Here is an 18,169-nt window from a genome sequence, read left to right on the forward strand (position 1 = left end):
ACTAAAGAAAATAATAAACACAGGCTGTAAGGCAGTAGGCAAATGACAATCAATCAGTTGAAAACCAGTGGTAGAGAAGCCCAACACTGGGCAATAAATAGCCTTTCTCTAGTGACTGCTTATTTCTGCAAGTGCCTCAGCAGGTTTTCATCAGGACTGCCCTGAGAGTTCCTATCTGCCTGCAGCACCACAAATGGGGGGAAGTTTCTCAATGAAACCAAGGCAGCATATTCTTTTTCTCTACCTCAGAACCTGGCTTAGCCAAGTGTTGTCCCTGGTGTTCTGAGATGTCAAATGTGCACAGCTGCCACTGACCCCATCCACTGCAATACTTCTAGAGTCAAAGGGGAACTGGGCAGGGAAATTGCCAGTGTGCAGACCTGTGGTTAGAAAAGTGCCACCTTCTGATCCCCACTGCTAAATCTGCTTATTGATTCCTGCTGGATGAAAAAAAACAGAGCTAATGCCTTCAGCTGAAGCAATAAAGCAGGACTTTTCTATTTAGTATAAAAAAGACTTAGCCCCTGGATTACAGGGGATGGCTCCTTTTTCCTGCATTCTCTTAGGCCTTACACGTATTGAATCCTTGACTATCTGGCAATCCATCATCAAGGGACAAGATGAAGAGTTCACTGTGTAAACCAGTCTGTGACTCTGTGGCTGGGGTACTGTGCTGGCAAGCCGGTGATAGAAAGCTCAATCCAATCACTACTCAACTCCACAGCTAGCACAGAGCAGTAGTAGTGGCTCTTTCACACATTTCGTGTATGAGCATTATTGTTTGGGCCACAGGTCCTCTCTTCCAGCTACAACTCAAATCCCTCAGTCCAGAAGGTCAGAAAAACCAGGAGCAGCCCTGTGCCAAGGTGTTTCTTCTTGGTTAACTCTAGATATCTTCCTAGATATATTCCTTCAGGATATCTTCCTGATGAGCCCACATAGCATTTGGCACCTCACCTGAGGTGCCATCTACTCTGTGCACTGCTTACACAGAAGTCCAGCATCATGGACTACACTTTGAAGACCAAAAATCTACATGTAGCAACACCTGACTTGTAAATAGCCAACTCTTACACACAATATGGCCTGAGGCATCTCAGGCAAAACTGAGCATCCTCATTCAATGGTTTCAAGTATCCCATTTTTGCAAAAGCTTCATAAAATGATCAGAAACTCTGTTTTACCAGACCTAATGGACTAGCAAAAAGCATCTTACAATGACTTGCAACTATATATGGGAGGCAATAGTGCCAGTTATTCAAACAACCACCACATATATCACAGCTTTAGATATATTTCTTATAAGCCCAGAATCTAAATACTCCACTGTCTTCATCTGTTTAGGTGAAGAGATGTAGTGGTATTACAGAAAAGGAGAGCTGGCTCGTTCACCTCTGGATTCACCAAGGACTAGGTGAGAAAGTTTGGAGGATATTTTTCTGAGGTTACTCTTTTTCCTGCTAATTGTCAGCTGCAGTGTCAGCCACTGAATATAGAAAAAATAATGAGTGCCAGGAATGGTGCAATAATCAGAACTCTGAGCCATCACTCACTGTCCTAATTTTTCTTCTATGCAGGAAGTCAAATTAGCTGACTGTTTTAAATGCTAATATTTGCCCTTTACAAACATTATACAGAAAGACAAGAAAAAAATAATGACACAGAGCTTTTCAAGTATGTGCTTGGCATAATTAGAAAGAGGGAAATCTTAGACTCTGGGCAATCCTTGTGACTTCCCTATGCAACATTAACATTTAATACACAGCACATCTTTCCTCCCTAATTTCCATATAGTGATAATGCCTCTGCAGGGACATACTTTCTTCAGTCTAGCATATTTTAAAGATTACTTTCAGAAGGATGACCTTAATTTCAATTACTGTATCTAAACAGATGGTCAAAGCTTCAGCCTGCTTGGAAACACTGAACACTATTTCCTTCGGCACCTGCTGGCCCAGGTACAAAGCGCACAGTCTGAGCTCCTGGTCTGCAGGCAGCCCAGAGTAACCTCACCTGGGTTAGTGTACAGGTGACTCTCCACAGTTTTCCCAATGCTCTGCAGTTTAACAGCTTGAAGGGACTCATCCCCATGCATGACTGTTGGCAAGCTGCCCAAGGCATCGTGAACCAAATTTGCCACTTCTCTCACATCAAAGAGCTTCAGAAGTTCTGAGTACACTGATGGGAATGAGCTGAGAAACACAGCCTAGGGTAAAAATGGACAGTCAGAACAGTTTTGACATTTATAGAATTTAATAAACTATAGAAATTTAAGTAACTCTAGAGAAATGCCTGGCTTCCAGGGTAGGTAATAGCTTTAAAAACGGTTTTATTTTCAGAATGAATAGCCTCACATTCATTAACAGACTTACACTTGTGACTGCTTCTTTTAAGTAATATTTAATGATCGTTAATTTCTCCCAGGACAACCTGCAAGTTCAACTCAGAACAAAAATATTTATTCTTTAAATACACGTATGCCTCTATGAAAGAAAATTTTTAAAAGGGTGGTAGAATCTAGCTGATATGATACAAAAAATATATTTGTGTTGTTTGGTTTACTTTGTTTTAAGGTAAGTAGTGTAACAGCCTCTGTATCTTCCATTTTTCAAATACTGAACACGTTTATTTTGGAGTGGGGCAGCACTGGTAGTCCTGGTTCCCTTCAACAGTCTTTAAAATGGGTCAGAAAGTCATTGATGAATATGAAAACTAAACACAGTAAAAATAAGAAGAACAATGCCAGAGGAAAGAAGCTAAAACTGACATTCCTTTCTTCTACTCTAAATCCTGCTGATTGTGAGAAGTTACTTACACTCACATTGGTGGCAGAACAAGCTAACATAAGTTAAAAATACTGAGAAAGAATTCTAAATGTGGTTGTTTGTATTCTTTCGTTGTCTTTTTACTCCAGGTGCTTACAGGATAGGAGATGGAAGAACCACCTAACTCTGTTCTCTCTGATTTGCCATTTTCTTGGTGGAACAGTTTTCCACAGAAATTTGGAAAACATTAATTCTTAACAGGATCTTAACCATCTCTGTTTACAGAAATGTGGGAAGAGAATGGTATATTTATGAGCATTTAATGTAGAGTGCTGTCTCCTGTGTTTTGCCTCTACACTGCAGCACTAGCCCATTTTTGTAGTCTCAAGTGAAATAAAGATATCATCTGAGTATTAAACCATATGGTTCATAAAGACTGAAAAATTTTCTGTAAAGCATGAAAACTCTAATAGTAGTTTTTTGTATGGCTCAAATTCTTCAGTGTCAGTGTGGTTAAATTAAGCAGTAAAAACCAAAACAGAAAAATTGTTTTATTTGTATCCATCGACATAATTATTATAATTCAATATAAAATGTCAGCTTTAGGATTATCTATTCCAAGCATATTTAGAAGGTGCTGGTATGAAAATTTCACACTGTAGGATGGAAAGTTGAAAATGCCACTTTGCTCTAGCAAAAATACATTTTCTTTCTGAACAGGCATACATTCTTCACACTGGATGTGGAAAATGCCAACAAGCATAAAACTTACTTGTAGCTGGGATAACGCACTAGTTCCTTTGCTCTCCTGGGACAGGAAGAAGCGTACTGACATAAGGAGCTCTTGAATACAGCAGCGAAATTCCTCCTCATTTTGTCCACCAGTAGCAATAGAGAATAATCTTCTTGATTGAACTATGTATTTAAAGATATATTCTTGTGCCTATAAATGCCAAAATCAGAGGTAACTCACAAAAACGAACATGCTTATCTCCAAACAGAGCACGTGCAATGATTATATCATTCAAATAAAAAAAAGAATCTGAAACAGGAGTCCATAAGTTAACTTTGATAAATCTCTCTATTGGAACACCAACAAAATTTTAATTTAAAAAACCAAAACAAAACAAACAAGCAAAAACTCAACACCACTTTCTCCTCCCACCCTCCCTCCCTCCCCCCAAAAAAAGCTTAAATTAAGTTGCAAAACTGTTGGAATGCAAATTCAAAATACTGCCCTCTCTTAGTGGCAAGACACCAAAGTTCACAGCAGCATAGAAAAACACAGAAGGGTACCACACTGATATTTTATTTCCAAATTGTAGGACGTGTCCCACATGGGATTCTTGTGTTGTATAACTCAGCCTGATGGCATGTTATGCTCTTCTGATGGTACAAACCAGGGCAACAAGAACAACCACCACAATCAGTAGAATTCCCTGGTGTCAGGACTGAGCCACTAAGTCAGCATTTAGATTCAGGCAGTGCATCTTAATACCACCAGTGTAATCTATATTCGATTCCTCTGTCTCATTCAGTAAGGAACATAGAGCTCCACAGACTAATGGTAGTCAGCCTCAATGGTCAACTTACTGACAAAAGAGAATAATGAATAAACTGACTGCACTGAAAGTCTGCAGCCCCCTAGAATTAGTACTACTCTTCCACCATTTATATATATTCTGCTTCATTCCCTAAGTTAAACCCATGTGTACTGTATGAATACATCATTCAAATACATAATTCAATAATTTTTATTACCTTTAGTACTTCCTGTATGTGATCATGAAGCTCCACCTCAGTGACTCGATCAATATGCCACTTCAGTACTTTTATAAGATCTCTATAATAACACATCAGAAAGTATTACAACACAGAAGTGGGAGAAGGGTTAATTTTGTACATAAAATGCAAACCAATAGCTATCATATGAGAAAAACTGACAAAATAAAAAATAGATCACTAGATTTCACTGATCACCACAGACTCAATAGTACACTTAGTTTTAAGTCTGCTGAAGAGCACCTAATAGATCTCTGAAGAATTGCCAATAATGTCAGCATTAAATACAGCAATACAGCATTAAATATGCAGTAGAATGATTTTAACAGGGATACACCATTTCTTTAACCTAATGATTGATTCTTTTAGTATAGTAAAAACTGTCAGTATTAAGTCAGATAGAAAAAGTACAGACTTCACCTGTATGCAAGTGCTCCTGCAAAATGACTTTCAATGTAAGTGTCCATTACTGGCTTAAAGTGGTGAAACTTGCTGTCCTGCAGCAAATTTATTATGTGAACCTAAATGTGAGAGAAAAAGGAAAAAAACCCAACAATTTTTTCTTGTTTTACTTGGCTTTTAGCTAGTGATAAGCATGATCACAAAATGAAACTTACCAAGCAATCAAATACTTTTGATCCGTATTTTTGAGAATTTTCATCTAAAATACCAAATAAAGTGTCTAGTGTATCTTGAAGAAACTTTTGGGAGAGAAAAAGAGTGTTATTAACAAGATACTTCTGTGACATACATTATTTCCTTCATATCATCTAAAAGTATGAAAAGGTATATACCTTCACTATTTCTGAACCATCAATTTCTTTTAATTTTGAGAGGCAACCTGCAATTTTGTCTGGGTGGGTTCTCCACTTCAGAAGGTCAAGCATATCTCCTGCAAAAACAAAATGCAAGATTAAAGTTGGAAGCAAAGCAGTATTTCATATTTTACATTTTACTATTACAGTCCACTCAGCAAAATTTGGCATCATTAAAACAAAAGTAAACACCTTCAGATTTGCTATAATATGATCTTTCCAAGAACACATTTTCATTCCATTCCGTAATTGCTCCACCAATACAAACATAAGAACGTGGTACTGGGTCACTAAAATCACTCTCCTGCGGCCACTCTATCATGCAATCTCATTCAGATACTGTCTTAAATAAAGCAATTATTTGCCCTCTCTCATGCCATTGAAGGATGCCTTCCAGAGGTACTCTCTGAAAGCTAGAAACAATTTCCTAATTGCTAGCTTGACTGTATTTGAAGCACTCATCTTTCTATGTCTTTTTAGAGGCATCAAACACGATGCCTCTAAGATCCCACTTGATTAACAAGTAAAAAATCTCTTCTGGAAAATGAACTGTTCTGAGCTAAAAAATACCTGAGTATGTCCAAACTTCCTCCAGTTTTAAATCCCTGTCCTTCAGCTTTCTTAATCAAAATGATAACTACATTACAGATAAGATTACACCATTTTCTACATCATTAGCAAGCTCATACAGCTCTTGTAAACACCTGACATCTATGTTCTAGAACTTGAGTGTCTTTTAGACATATTAATGTCACCAATATGAATTCAGCTATTCAGCTCCCTGGATAAAGAAGAATCCCCAGGAGTCTCCACCAGGATATCCTGCCTTTTCTACCATTAGAGTCAATCTAATTTCTATTCTTTCTTATTATTTAAATCAAAGTTAAAATGCTTTGCTGTATCATATTTTGATTTTGTCCCTCTCAACTGATGAGACCTTTCAACAACATATTAGCAGAAAATTGTCTGAAATTTCAGTGAAGTTACTCTCATCTCCACATCCTTCCAGTCCTTTAAAACAGAGATAAATCCCAGAGATTTCTTCATATCTAGTAGTATTTTCCATCTGCTCAGGAAGGAAATTCCTTTCACTATAGTGCAATCTTCCACTTCTATTTTAACTTTTATTTGCCTATTTGAAAATTCTTATTTCTAATCTATATGTTTTCTTATGTGCTGCATTGCTGAACTGCTGCATTTCCTCTTGATAGTAAATTTAAAAAAATTGAAAAGAAAGATTAAGAAGTTTATTCTGGCATGATTTTTCTTTGATAAACTCATCTTACAGCACATCTGAATTAGTTACATATTGATTTTTCATCCATGATTTCTTGTAAATGTTTCCATAAAATTCATCATGGACGGATGGCCCAATGAACGTATCTGCCCTTCCACATATCTTAAATGTAAATTCTACATTTAATAGTCTTTGAACACATGTTACTGCTTCACATATCTATTAAAAAGCCCACCTTGCTATAAGATTGAGAATTTCTTGTTCCATACCATTCAATATCCTAAAATAGTTTTGCAAACTTGGCTTGGTTTTTCAGCAGTTTTTCCTTGCTGAACTCAGACACATCTGCAGAGCTCCTTTCAAGCTGTATTCAGTAAAAGCTACACATATTTTTGATTCTTAAATTAAATAAATTCCAAATCCCTTTTATATTCGAGTTTACTACTGCCACGCTTCACTGACCAGCTTTTCAGAAATTCTCAGTGCCTAGTGGTTTGAAGCAGAAAACCTTAATCACCATCCAACCCTTCCATCAGTTTAAGCTGCAGTCTAGCTGATCACTGCGCTGCACTGTGTTAGAGGGAGCCAGGGTTTCTGAAGTGTTCTCAGTAGTTATTAAAGTAAGAAGTTAATAGCAAGTTTTCCTCTTGGTTCAGCATCTTTTTGGCTGCTTTCTACCACAGACTGTTTTCACACTCAAGTAATACTTGAACAACACCCATCTTTGTGTCATCTCTTTCCTGGTTTGCTCCAGGGAAGTTCCTCTATCCCACAAAAAATTAAGTAATAATTTTTACTTTATTAACACTAAATAAATCTCCACCTATATTCAAATTTTGCCATGGATGTTAATGGCAAATAACCAACATAAGATTCCACAAATATTTTGCTGCCTTAATTGCTTTTGATGGACACAGATTGTTTTGATGCATTTATGTGTTACATTTTTGTTTTGCTTCAAGCTGTGTTGGCATGGAAAAAAGACATCCTTGAGTTGCACTGAGTGCTGAAGAGTCCCACACATGCATCAGAGACGCATCCCAAAGATCAAGGACAAATTATAGCTCTTATTATTCTTTCTGTCAGGAATTTTTAAGAAACAAGATTTACAAATCCAGTGAACTACATTTGTCTTTCAGATAATTCAATGTACTTCCACACTTTAAGCCTCAGCTCAAGCTGACGAGTAGCAAGATTAGCTCAAGCTATAAATTCAGAGCAGGAAAAACACTTCTTTATAGGTTTGCTGGAGGAACTTGATAGAAAATAGTTAACACTCAATATTAGGGATTTGTTAGGGGATTTAAAAAGAAAAAGAAAGCAAATGTAAGACACTCACTTCAAAGGATTTATTTCAAGGGAAGTGCTAAGGAGGAAAGACATTCTAAGATAACATTAGCAAATAGCCCAAGCATAAATGACATGAATAGAAAATCTGACGTGAATCACAAGGGGAACGGATAGCAGTGTGTAATGTAGTAAGAGACATGAGAATATAAAACTGTTCCCAGAAATAGGCCCACTAGGAAATCCTAGTTTTGGAAAAGGGAAAAAGTCACTGGTGATGAGTAATTTTGTTGAAGAATAAAAATATTTCTAATGCATTATCTTCATCAAGGCCTGTATATTTAAAACAGACTACACCTGACCTATTATCCCTACCAAATAAAACATGTCCCTTCTCAAAGCATGTAATTTAAATCTAAAGAGCTAGGTTTAATAGAAAGTTTAGAATCATGAGTTTAAGGAAGTGGTTTGGGATGATTTTCCATCTCTCTCATATAAGTCCTGAGACATCAGAAATTGACTTGTTATGACACTACTACACTTCAGAAGGAAAAGACTGAATTTCAGAACTGGCAGTCAGCATGTCTCTTCCAACAGGCTGCTTCTGTGGTCACCAACACTTCCTCCATAACTAGAGTTATTTGGAAAGCTGCCCAGAGCTACTTGTGTTCTATTGATTCACTGGGGTTTTTTTGGTTTTTTTTAATGCAGCTAGAAGGACTACACCTCTGCCATGCTGTATGGTGTGCTGCTCTGCTGCTGAACAGCTGCTGACTAGGGATGCCCCAGTCAGTGCTGAGAAACAAGTGGATGCCAACAGCTAAAATATTCAGAGTTACTGGAAGGATCCTGACCCTCTTTCAGCCAACAATCCCTGCTATATGTCAAAAACTAAGACTGTTTTAGTAACTACTCAGTAGAAAAATACTGTGTTCTCAATCACTCTTTTGAGTTTTATAGAGTAATGAAAAATAACTACCCATCTAAGAATATAATAAAAAAAGCTAGTATAGTTTTTGCTAATATTAACTGATTAACTATCCAGGATCAAAAGGAAAAGAGAAGGAAAAACTAAATACAGAAAGATTAGATAAGGATGCATTCTCAGCCATGATGAACGCACAGACTCCCCTGGTTAGAAGGTCTCTAAAAATCGTTTGGAAATAATCCTAATAGCCCCTCCAAAGTACCCAGTGTAAGGAAGTTATGGATCCCAACAACTAGGAGCAAGCCTCCATCCCCCAGTCCCCATAATTTTAATATGCATGAGAGCTGATGGCATGTGGGAACAATCAATGAGAGAATGACAGCTGAGTAAAATTTCCCAGCAAGCGAGTAAAGCTGCAGCCTAATTCAGTCACACCCTTTACAAGTCTGGGTTTGGGGTCCTTCCCCACCCCATAGCCAGACAACAGAATAATTTTTAATTCATTTTCAGACTGAACATTGTTGCTTGTAAACAATGGGTGGATCTCCAAGACATCCAGAAAAAATCTCCAAAATTAAAAAACAAATTAAAAAATAGCCAGCAATTTTCAAAAATTCCAATAAAATGTTTACTAAAAAAATTAAATACACAGATCTTTTTAATCCTGTGTTTTTTAATACATAAGCTACATTCTCTCAGGGATAACTGAAGTAATGCTCACATGACCAAATATCCACATGCTTTGCTCTATGTTCATTTTCTGAGCATGCAATAGATTTTGGCAAATTTTTGTTTAAAAGAATGGGGATTTGGAAACTCACCAAGATGAACTTCCCAAAGAAGATCCTTGGAGAAAATATGAGCCTGTCTATTGAAAATATTTCCACCCTCTGAAGTACTGCTGAAATAATTGTTAACTCTTTCAGAGCTGAAAAGGGGATCAATATTATTCAGATATTCTCCACCCTCTTACTCAGAATATGGTTAAAAATAGGAGGAAATTTTATGCCCTGTGTCACACATCTACTTAAAATAAGTACAAAATAACTTCTGTACTGTAAATAAAAATTAGTACTAGAACCCCAGACAACAGGGAACTATTTATCAGTGAGACAACTTGTAAATTCCAGGCAGCACTTTTATGCATGTGTAAGTACCAGGAGATTAATGTAATTTCCTAAATCAAGGCCTTTAACTGAAGCAAATTTAGTCTCTGATTCCCTATTATCTACCTTTGGGAAAATCTTTCACTGAGTAACTTTCATTACTAAGGTAATTGCTATGAAAATATAAAATGGGTGTGTGCAAGGAAACAAGCCACTTACTGGTTGCACACAGTTCTGTTTTGCACACTTGCTATTAAAAGGTGAAAATTAAGAGCACTATTTCAACTTAAAAAGCTGCTCTAGTTTTTGTTAAATATCTTTAACCAATTTGCAGGCAGTTAGCAATTTTGTCATCATACACAGAAGATGGGTAAAGTCACAGATATTCACACACAAAAGAGATCAAAGTAATAATATAAAATTGTGGGTCTATCAAAGAATGGTCAGAAACACATTACCAAGGAAATACACAATATTTAGAAATTTTTGGAGAACTGTTTCACAGTTTTTTTGTTTTAGTTACACAGAGATCAGTTATGGCAGGTAAACAAAAACCTCAAGAACTTTATACATAACACTGGTTAAGAACTCTACACAGAGCACTGGTGGAGTGTGTAAACACATGTATTTAAATCTGCTGCTCCTTATAGCCAGTGTATAAACTGTTTTAAGTAGTAACAAATGTTTGTTGGTTTGAAGAGAAACAAAAAAAGCAATACATGCCTAATTAGAAACAAACTGCTAGAGTCTACAGCTGACAATAAGTATTTAATAAAAAATCTACAACAAACAGATTAGGAGGTTTTCTAAAGCAGCTGGGTTTTGATAGCTGATTCCAAAGTGCTGCATTTGATTCCAATATCATGGTCATCTAAAAAGCATTCTTGAACTACTTAAAAAGAGTGGTTCATCATGATCCATTTGTTTCCATCTGGATATAAAAAAATTATGAAGAAAACCAGTTCACAAAATAGATAGAACATAAGCTATTTTTGAGTACATCCATGCTGGCTTGGCATGGAAAAGACTAGCTACTGCACTCACTTCAGCTCAACATGTTTTAAATAATCAATATATCCTACCATTTTGTGTGAGTTTGGTGGAGCAGAGAAAGGACGTAATCCAGAAGGACTCCTTAGTGGTTTTTACCGCTTGGCTGTTGTTTCCTAGGGATATTCCCTTTGAAAAGGGGAGTTTGAGGTAGCGACCAGAATCCTGAAGGTTTGCGTTTTCTTCACACTGTGGAAACAAACCAGTTAAAATATCTGTACTGCACAAAACAATTGACCAAATCTCTAAATTATATGAATCATTGTTTTTCTGTCAGAAACTGAAGAATTTCCACTTTGCCTGTTGCAACTTCGGTTTTAGAACATAGCATTCCAATTTAACAAATTTGCACAGGTTACATTAAATTAATAGCTACAAATTTTCATGTTGAAATCTAAACTTTATGTGGGAGCACATAAATCTGCTGAACAAAGTGACAGTTTTTATATGTGGAAAGAGAATTCCACAAAATTAAAATAACTTACTTTTGTGAAATTCATTATAACACAATGTGATATAATAGTAAGAACTTAGGAAAACCAATGCACCGAAACACATACCTAGATTTAATTGCAGTTTATATCAGGAAGGTGAATATTAAACAAACAGCAATGGATAGTTTAATGGTGACAAGATTATAATTTATTTGATAATCAATACAGACTTTCAACTTAATGTCTCTGGGCATTTAAAGTAGGTTCCAGTGGAATCATTACTACTAATGACTGCTAATTCAAATTACCTTGTGTACAATTAGTTCATGGGTGCCATCTGGCAGAGTCCTCCCATTTTCCTGCATCAGGGGCACGAAAGAAAAGCCAAACAACTTCTTCTCACCCTTTTCTTTTGCTGAAATGCATGTATAAATAGCAGCAGTTCAAGATAATAGTATACCTTATAGACAAAATAAATGTATACAATGCAACATAAGAAAGTACACCAGAGCTGCAGCTAGTCAGATGAAGGTTATCTTGAATTGCTGTTCCAATTTGCACATCCTTTTTTATCTCACTTTAAATCAGAAGAGAGTATTCTGAAATAATTTAGTTTATATTAACAACAAATAATGTAAGCCACAAAATATGCAATCTTAGCAAGATATAGAAGTTTATCCTCCTCTGTGAAACCTGTCTTTCATGCCTTGGAACACAGAATGTGGAACCCGTCAGCAATTTTAACCTCAAAATCATGTCTAAAACATTTCATAATGTTTTAAAAATTTTAGAATTTTGTTAGTAAAAAAAGCATTACAGAGAAAGTTCATGCTGCTGTCTCTTCCCTGAGGTGTTATGGAAACTCGTGTGCTGACTACAGCCATAAAGGGGAGGACTAGCAGAAGTCATGAGCAGCACTCACTGGAACAGTGCCGGAATTCACAGCGGATGTGAGCTCCTCGGAACTTATCCACAGGAATAGGAAGTTTCAGCAGCTCAGCCCACCTGGGGCCATTGTTATGATAAAGCACAAAAGAATGGTACTCGCTGGCTGGTGGCTCTCCAGAGCCAAATGAGATAAAATCCTAGCAAAGAAAAATATGATTAAGGATAGATTAGTTCACTGGTAAAATGTCATCAAGGACTGCTCTTCCAAGGAAGACTATTTAATGTTTACATTCATATCATAAATGCCATTATCTTGTAACCCTCAAAAACAACAGCGCTTTTTTTTTATATTTGCAATTAGAAATGGCAAGAATCATTCACATAATTTAGAGCAGAAGTGTTTATCGGGGGTACTGGGTGATCAGGGAGGTTTAAGCAACACACGTGTTGTGGATTCCCATGACAAAACACGGTCCTGTCAATGTTATGCCCCAGAAACAAAGAATGGAATTGAGACCAGAACAGCCCAAGCTCAAGATCCTCAATCATCTGAAATGTGCCTGTAACCCTGGCACTATCTGTGGTATGTCCCAGCATTGGAAAATAAATGTGGGTTCTGTGATCAGGAGGAAGCAAAATGTTGGCTGCCTTTACAACACCCATGATGGACTCCCCATAGCAAGGTAGACAAATGGATTTGTCTAAAGTCCTGACTTGGGGATATCTATTAATTCTCTGTGGGAAAGGTAAGGTGTAGCTTTTGCAATTATAACCTCAATATCATGTTTTTGTTTAATAGGTACACACACACTTATGTTTATATATAAAACATTTCTATATTGGATGCTATGGATCAATAAGCACAATTTCACTTCAGATACACAAACAGAAAATTTGAGCCAGGCTTTCTTCATTGTGTTACCCCACAAACCATGAAATCATGAAAAACATATGAAAATACCACTTTCAAATTTAAAACAAAACAAAAACCACATAAAAATATGCGAGTAAAAGTTTGAATGTGAACAGAAATCTTTTTGGTACGGAAAATTTTGGGAAACAGTCATCTATTAATAATTAAAATTTAAACCATTGCCTGTTTGTAAGCCGTCACCAGCAGCATACAAAAAAATTTGAAGAAGAGAAGGAACATTAATTTATTTTTTTAAATGATACATGGTGCTGATTTCTGCAGCAAGAATCCCTAATTTATTAAAATCAGACACAAAGAATTCACAATTATCAAGAAAAGTTGTTCTGTGTAACCCCAATAAAAATTGGCATATTTCTAAGAAGAATTCTTAGGAAATACAAATTTTCCCAAACTCAATCTTGCTTCAACATTTTCCAACGTCTTAATGGAATCATCAGTTATTTGGTTGGCAATTTTATGGGTTTATCCCAATCATGTAATCCATCACAGAAATAAAACAAACATGTATTAAGGTTTTATATAGAAATTTTAGAAATGTTTTAAGCAAAGTGGAAACACTTTGAATACCTAAAGAAAGCAAAAGATAAACATGTCCTTTCCAAAGCATTTTTGTATTCTTCAATCAGTGTAACAAAAGAAGACTTACATATGAAAAAGTGTATCAAAATTAACTACATCGAGGAAAAACATAAAACAAAGTTACCTTTAAAATTTGACCACTGCTGTCCACCACATGCATTGTCACTTCCACATTTCTGGCCACACTTTTCCCTCCTTTCTCAAATTCGCCTCTTTCTACAGTGATATATAAATCATTCCTCATTTCACCTATCAAAAAAACCAAACAGAACAATGTGTCCAAAAGTCAGTCCAACTTGTTTACTTTTGCTTTCAGTACTTCAGTAGATTTTCATTTTATCTTACAAAGGATAGTGCTGCACCCACAATTTAAACTATAAAACCAAGAAAGCAAAAGATCTTCATCCCTCTCAAAACCCAAAGATTATTTGCCATACTAAACCAATTCTAGGGGCTTCTACTAATTTGTTGGGTCTGTTTGGTCTTTTCATTGGCCCCTCGAGCTATACTGAAGTCAGTGTCTAGTTCCACCTCATTTAATTCTTCTTCTAATCTAAGGCAATATTAATGTATTTTCTTTCGCCTGTAATTGTTACAGTTCTCTGTTTAATTAATTACAACTTTTTTTCTGCTTAATCTTAACAGGAAATATATTATTTTGCAAAAGGAACAACGAAGAAGTTGGTGTTCTTTCCATTAGAAGGGCAGTCTTCTCAGATTATGAGCATTACAATTTGTAATCAAAAAAATCTCTATATATTTTACATTAATAGGGTGTTCCAAAGCTTTTGAGGAAAAAGTTTGCTTAGTTAGTTTATTTTTTGCTTGTTGGAAAGGCTTCTGAGAAATTAGACTCTTCATCAGGACATTTAAACTACAAATCCAATACAAACACCACCTAGGTACCATATGGTGTGCACAAGGGCTGTTAGCATATCTAAATTTAAATTCTTTGCACGTTCATGCAGTATCACACTAAGTAGTCTGTCAGAACACAAACAGATCATATGGACTAGATCAATAGTAATTTTATTTTAGTTTCAGTTAACACAAATTGCAAAGTTTGATGAAAAGAGGAAAGAGTGGTTGCAGTGGGGACTGGACAGGGGGAAAGCAGTACTGGTAGTGACTGAAGTGCCATAGTAGGGAAGCCCCTGTTCTGTTTAAAGATCCTGAATCTATTTGTGAAGAGTGTAAACGAATCCAGCTCTTGAACAAAATTACCAGAACTACTTTGAAGCAATTGAACATTCCTTGTGAAAGGCAGAACAATGAAGGATGAATAGCATCATAATTAGGAGAATTTTCTAAAATTCTTATTTCTGGACTTTGTTGAAACAGAAATTGAGAATATATGCTTTTATCTAGAGAAATGCAAGTTTAGTGAAAAGGGAATATAATCTTTTAATAAGGCAGATTTTCACTCAGCACTGCTGAAAGTGTGATAGTTTAGTATATTTATAGGTGTGCCACTTGGAAGGCAACCATGGGATGTGTACTTGTATTGTGGGTAAAATTAATTATAATATATGTAACATAAATAATTAATGCATCTTCAATTTCTAGCTTCATTTTAATTTCCATGTAGAATTTGACTTGCTTGAACTTTCCTCAATACTCTCATGTTTCACATTCCTTGCATTTTACTGCATGCAACTCTCCAGTGATTTTTAAGTAACAGAAACAATGATCTTGCTATAGTCATCTAATATTTTTATAATATTATTACATCACTGGATGCAAAATAATTAAATGATTCCTCCAAAGCCCAATCTAAATGATAAAAGAAGAAATTGCCATATCACAAATGCCTCAAGACCCATGCCCATAAACAAGGAGAGAAATCTGCCATTGTATTACCTTATTATCAGTTACCTCCTGAATCAATCATGGGCAGAGGCTAGAATACAGCTAGACAGAATCAATAGAACAAATACAAATAGTATTCACAAAATACAGGTAGTATTCATTTAAGAGTGTCTGAAGTCAAGGATGAAAGAGCTAAATTACTAATAAGTGAAAGCAACTACCAGATCAGGCTCTGGTTCCTGGTGGGAAACAGGTTTAAAATAAGCAAAAGATGATGGTTATTCAGGTGATGGACTTGTAAGGAAAAAAAAAAACCAAAAACAAGACCAAACACAAAAGCAATCTAAAAACAGAACCCAAACACAAACCCAAAGCTTTCCAAAGGATTTTATGAATGTAAGTAATGTAAAATGATGAAAGGAAAGGAGTGGAGAAATTGTGGAAAAAGGATCAGCTACAGGATATGAAAATGGCAATCATAAGGACTCAGGAAATCCCTTGAGTTGAAAATAGCTGGAGGCTGGGACAGCATCAGGGGGTAATTACCATACTCTTATGTGCATACTCAGCTTTTACACAAATGCCATTTTTCCATCCTCCTTAACAGAAACTCTCACTCCAAAAATTGAGATTGTCTATATAAATTAAGTTAGGGCATTCTTTTGTGGCTCCACCTCCCATAAAAAACATTCCAAATCCTCTATAAAGCATTCAAACATCAGCACATTGCTGAATATATCTATATTCCTTTAACTGATCTTTCTTATTTATGGTAACTCTAATTACACATTTGATTATAAGAATATGCATCATTTTTCTGTGGGATCTTTGCCTTTACCAGTACACCAGATGGATTAAATCACTCCTTGTCACTAAGGTAGTCAATTACAACCATAAATAGCACTGAAAGGCCAAGTCCGGCTGAATACCAGTTCTGAGGTAGAGTTTGGTGAGTACAAAAAGTATCTTCAGCTAAACTATCTGCATGACTCAAGTAAATCTTACAGGTGTATGTGTACTGAGACTTTACAGTGTTACACTTCACCAAAAGTGAGGAATCAACACAGAAATAGGAAGGGCACATTTCAAACAGCACAGTACATCAGATTTTAATTACTGGTTGAAAACATACCTACAGAATTAAATCTCTTTTAGACAAAGGTTTAGATGAGATGAAAAAAGCAACACACTATTTCCCGCCCATTTCTGTGCTGAGAAATACAGTGTCTCCTTCTCCAAGGAAGAGAAAACATCCCATGGCTGTTTTCAGCATGAAGTTTGGTACAGGAATAAACAACTGAAAACAATATCAAAAAATGTGTTGAGCTTTCAAAGTGACAAACCTACCTCCACCTATAATGACACTGAGTGGTATGAAAGATCTAGAGCACTTGAAAGCATTTGTTTCAAAACAAAGGGCAGCTCATTTCTCCCTGCTCTGATGGAGCATTTCCATTCCCTGGCCCTTGTTATGACAGGTGACTTTCACCTTTCTGAATTTAGGGCATCCAGACTGTGAAATGAACATGCAGAGATCAAACTCAGATAGTAACATTCTTAGCCAGAGTCAAATCCCATCGTAAATCAGCTTTGTCTAGGACTGTCAGTTTTCTGGGTAAGAAACAACTATCAAATAGTGAATCATACATGTTTAAAATCATTAAACATTTTCTGTGAGCTAAACCACCTAGGTCTCCTTAGAAGTCAAAGATACTTCATGCAGGTTAAGAGCTGACTCAACAGAAGCTAGGGAAAAGCAAATTAAAGAAGCCTTGTGTTGCATTTCTGTGTTATTTGAATGATGTCACTGCATAAGCAGGTGTTTATCTTGGTAAAGCTACTTTCTAGACACTATTTCAAGAAAAAAATGAGGTTAACATGTTACAACCAGCATAGATGAGACAGAGAATTGCTGTACATTGGGTGTGAGATGGTAAACAACAAAGAAGAAATAAAAACGTTGGTGTTGGTCCCTAGGAGAGTAGGAAGTAATAAGCTGTTTCTTGGAAAAAACAGAACTGTGAGGATCAAGGAGTGTGTCTAGGGAAGCTGTTTGTTCATCTGACAATCATGCAATTGAATGTGTTGAAAAGGGTTATATTCTGTCCTAATTACAGAAGCGACCCAATAAGCCAAACACTTTGGGACTTCTTAGTTAGCACCCTATGATTTCACCTTTTCACCAAAAGCAGGCTGACAAATTCCTACAAGAGTTTCTAATATTAAGTAAGGGTTAAAGCCATATGGAAACTGAAATTCCACAGAACTTAACAACAACAACAAAGTCAAGCTGCACTGGTGTGAATACAGACATAACATTTTGATGTAGCACAAGCTTTCAGTGCACATTCTGCATGGACAGCCACTCTGGTACGTGAATTTAATTGTAAATGAAAGGTGTTGAATTGAAATGTCTGAGTTGCTGAATAGAAATGTGTACAGCACAGCATTGGCAGTATCTGCCTCATTGTATGGTACTGCCAATACATCACAGCTTTGATCTGGCAAAATTATCTTGAAAGTACTCTCCACGGGCCAGGAGAGGAAAAACCCCA

The 18,169-nt window shown here is 36.2% G+C and overlaps 1 protein-coding gene across 5 annotated transcripts in view; it reads right to left on the bottom strand.

The window, feature by feature from the left end:
* Positions 1-18,169, bottom strand: part of DOCK4 (dedicator of cytokinesis 4) — a 226,165-nt gene that overhangs the window by 68,197 nt on the left and 139,799 nt on the right. For all 5 annotated transcript variants that reach the window (XM_030959365.1, XM_030959364.1, XM_030959367.1 and 2 more), the window contains 10 exons: positions 13,930-14,054; positions 12,327-12,489; positions 11,713-11,819; positions 11,003-11,159; positions 5,342-5,439; positions 5,165-5,248; positions 4,968-5,068; positions 4,527-4,608; positions 3,538-3,708; positions 2,014-2,206 (listed from right to left, as the gene is read on the bottom strand). In XM_030959365.1, the coding sequence (XP_030815225.1) occupies positions 2,014-2,206; positions 3,538-3,708; positions 4,527-4,608; positions 4,968-5,068; positions 5,165-5,248; positions 5,342-5,439; positions 11,003-11,159; positions 11,713-11,819; positions 12,327-12,489; positions 13,930-14,054 (1,281 nt within the window). The remainder of the gene's footprint in view (positions 1-2,013; positions 2,207-3,537; positions 3,709-4,526; positions 4,609-4,967; positions 5,069-5,164; positions 5,249-5,341; positions 5,440-11,002; positions 11,160-11,712; positions 11,820-12,326; positions 12,490-13,929; positions 14,055-18,169) is intronic.

The sequence above is a fragment of the Camarhynchus parvulus genome, chromosome 1A (assembly GCF_901933205.1).
Source record: "Camarhynchus parvulus chromosome 1A, STF_HiC, whole genome shotgun sequence".
NCBI classification, from domain to species: Eukaryota; Metazoa; Chordata; class Aves; order Passeriformes; family Thraupidae; genus Camarhynchus; species Camarhynchus parvulus.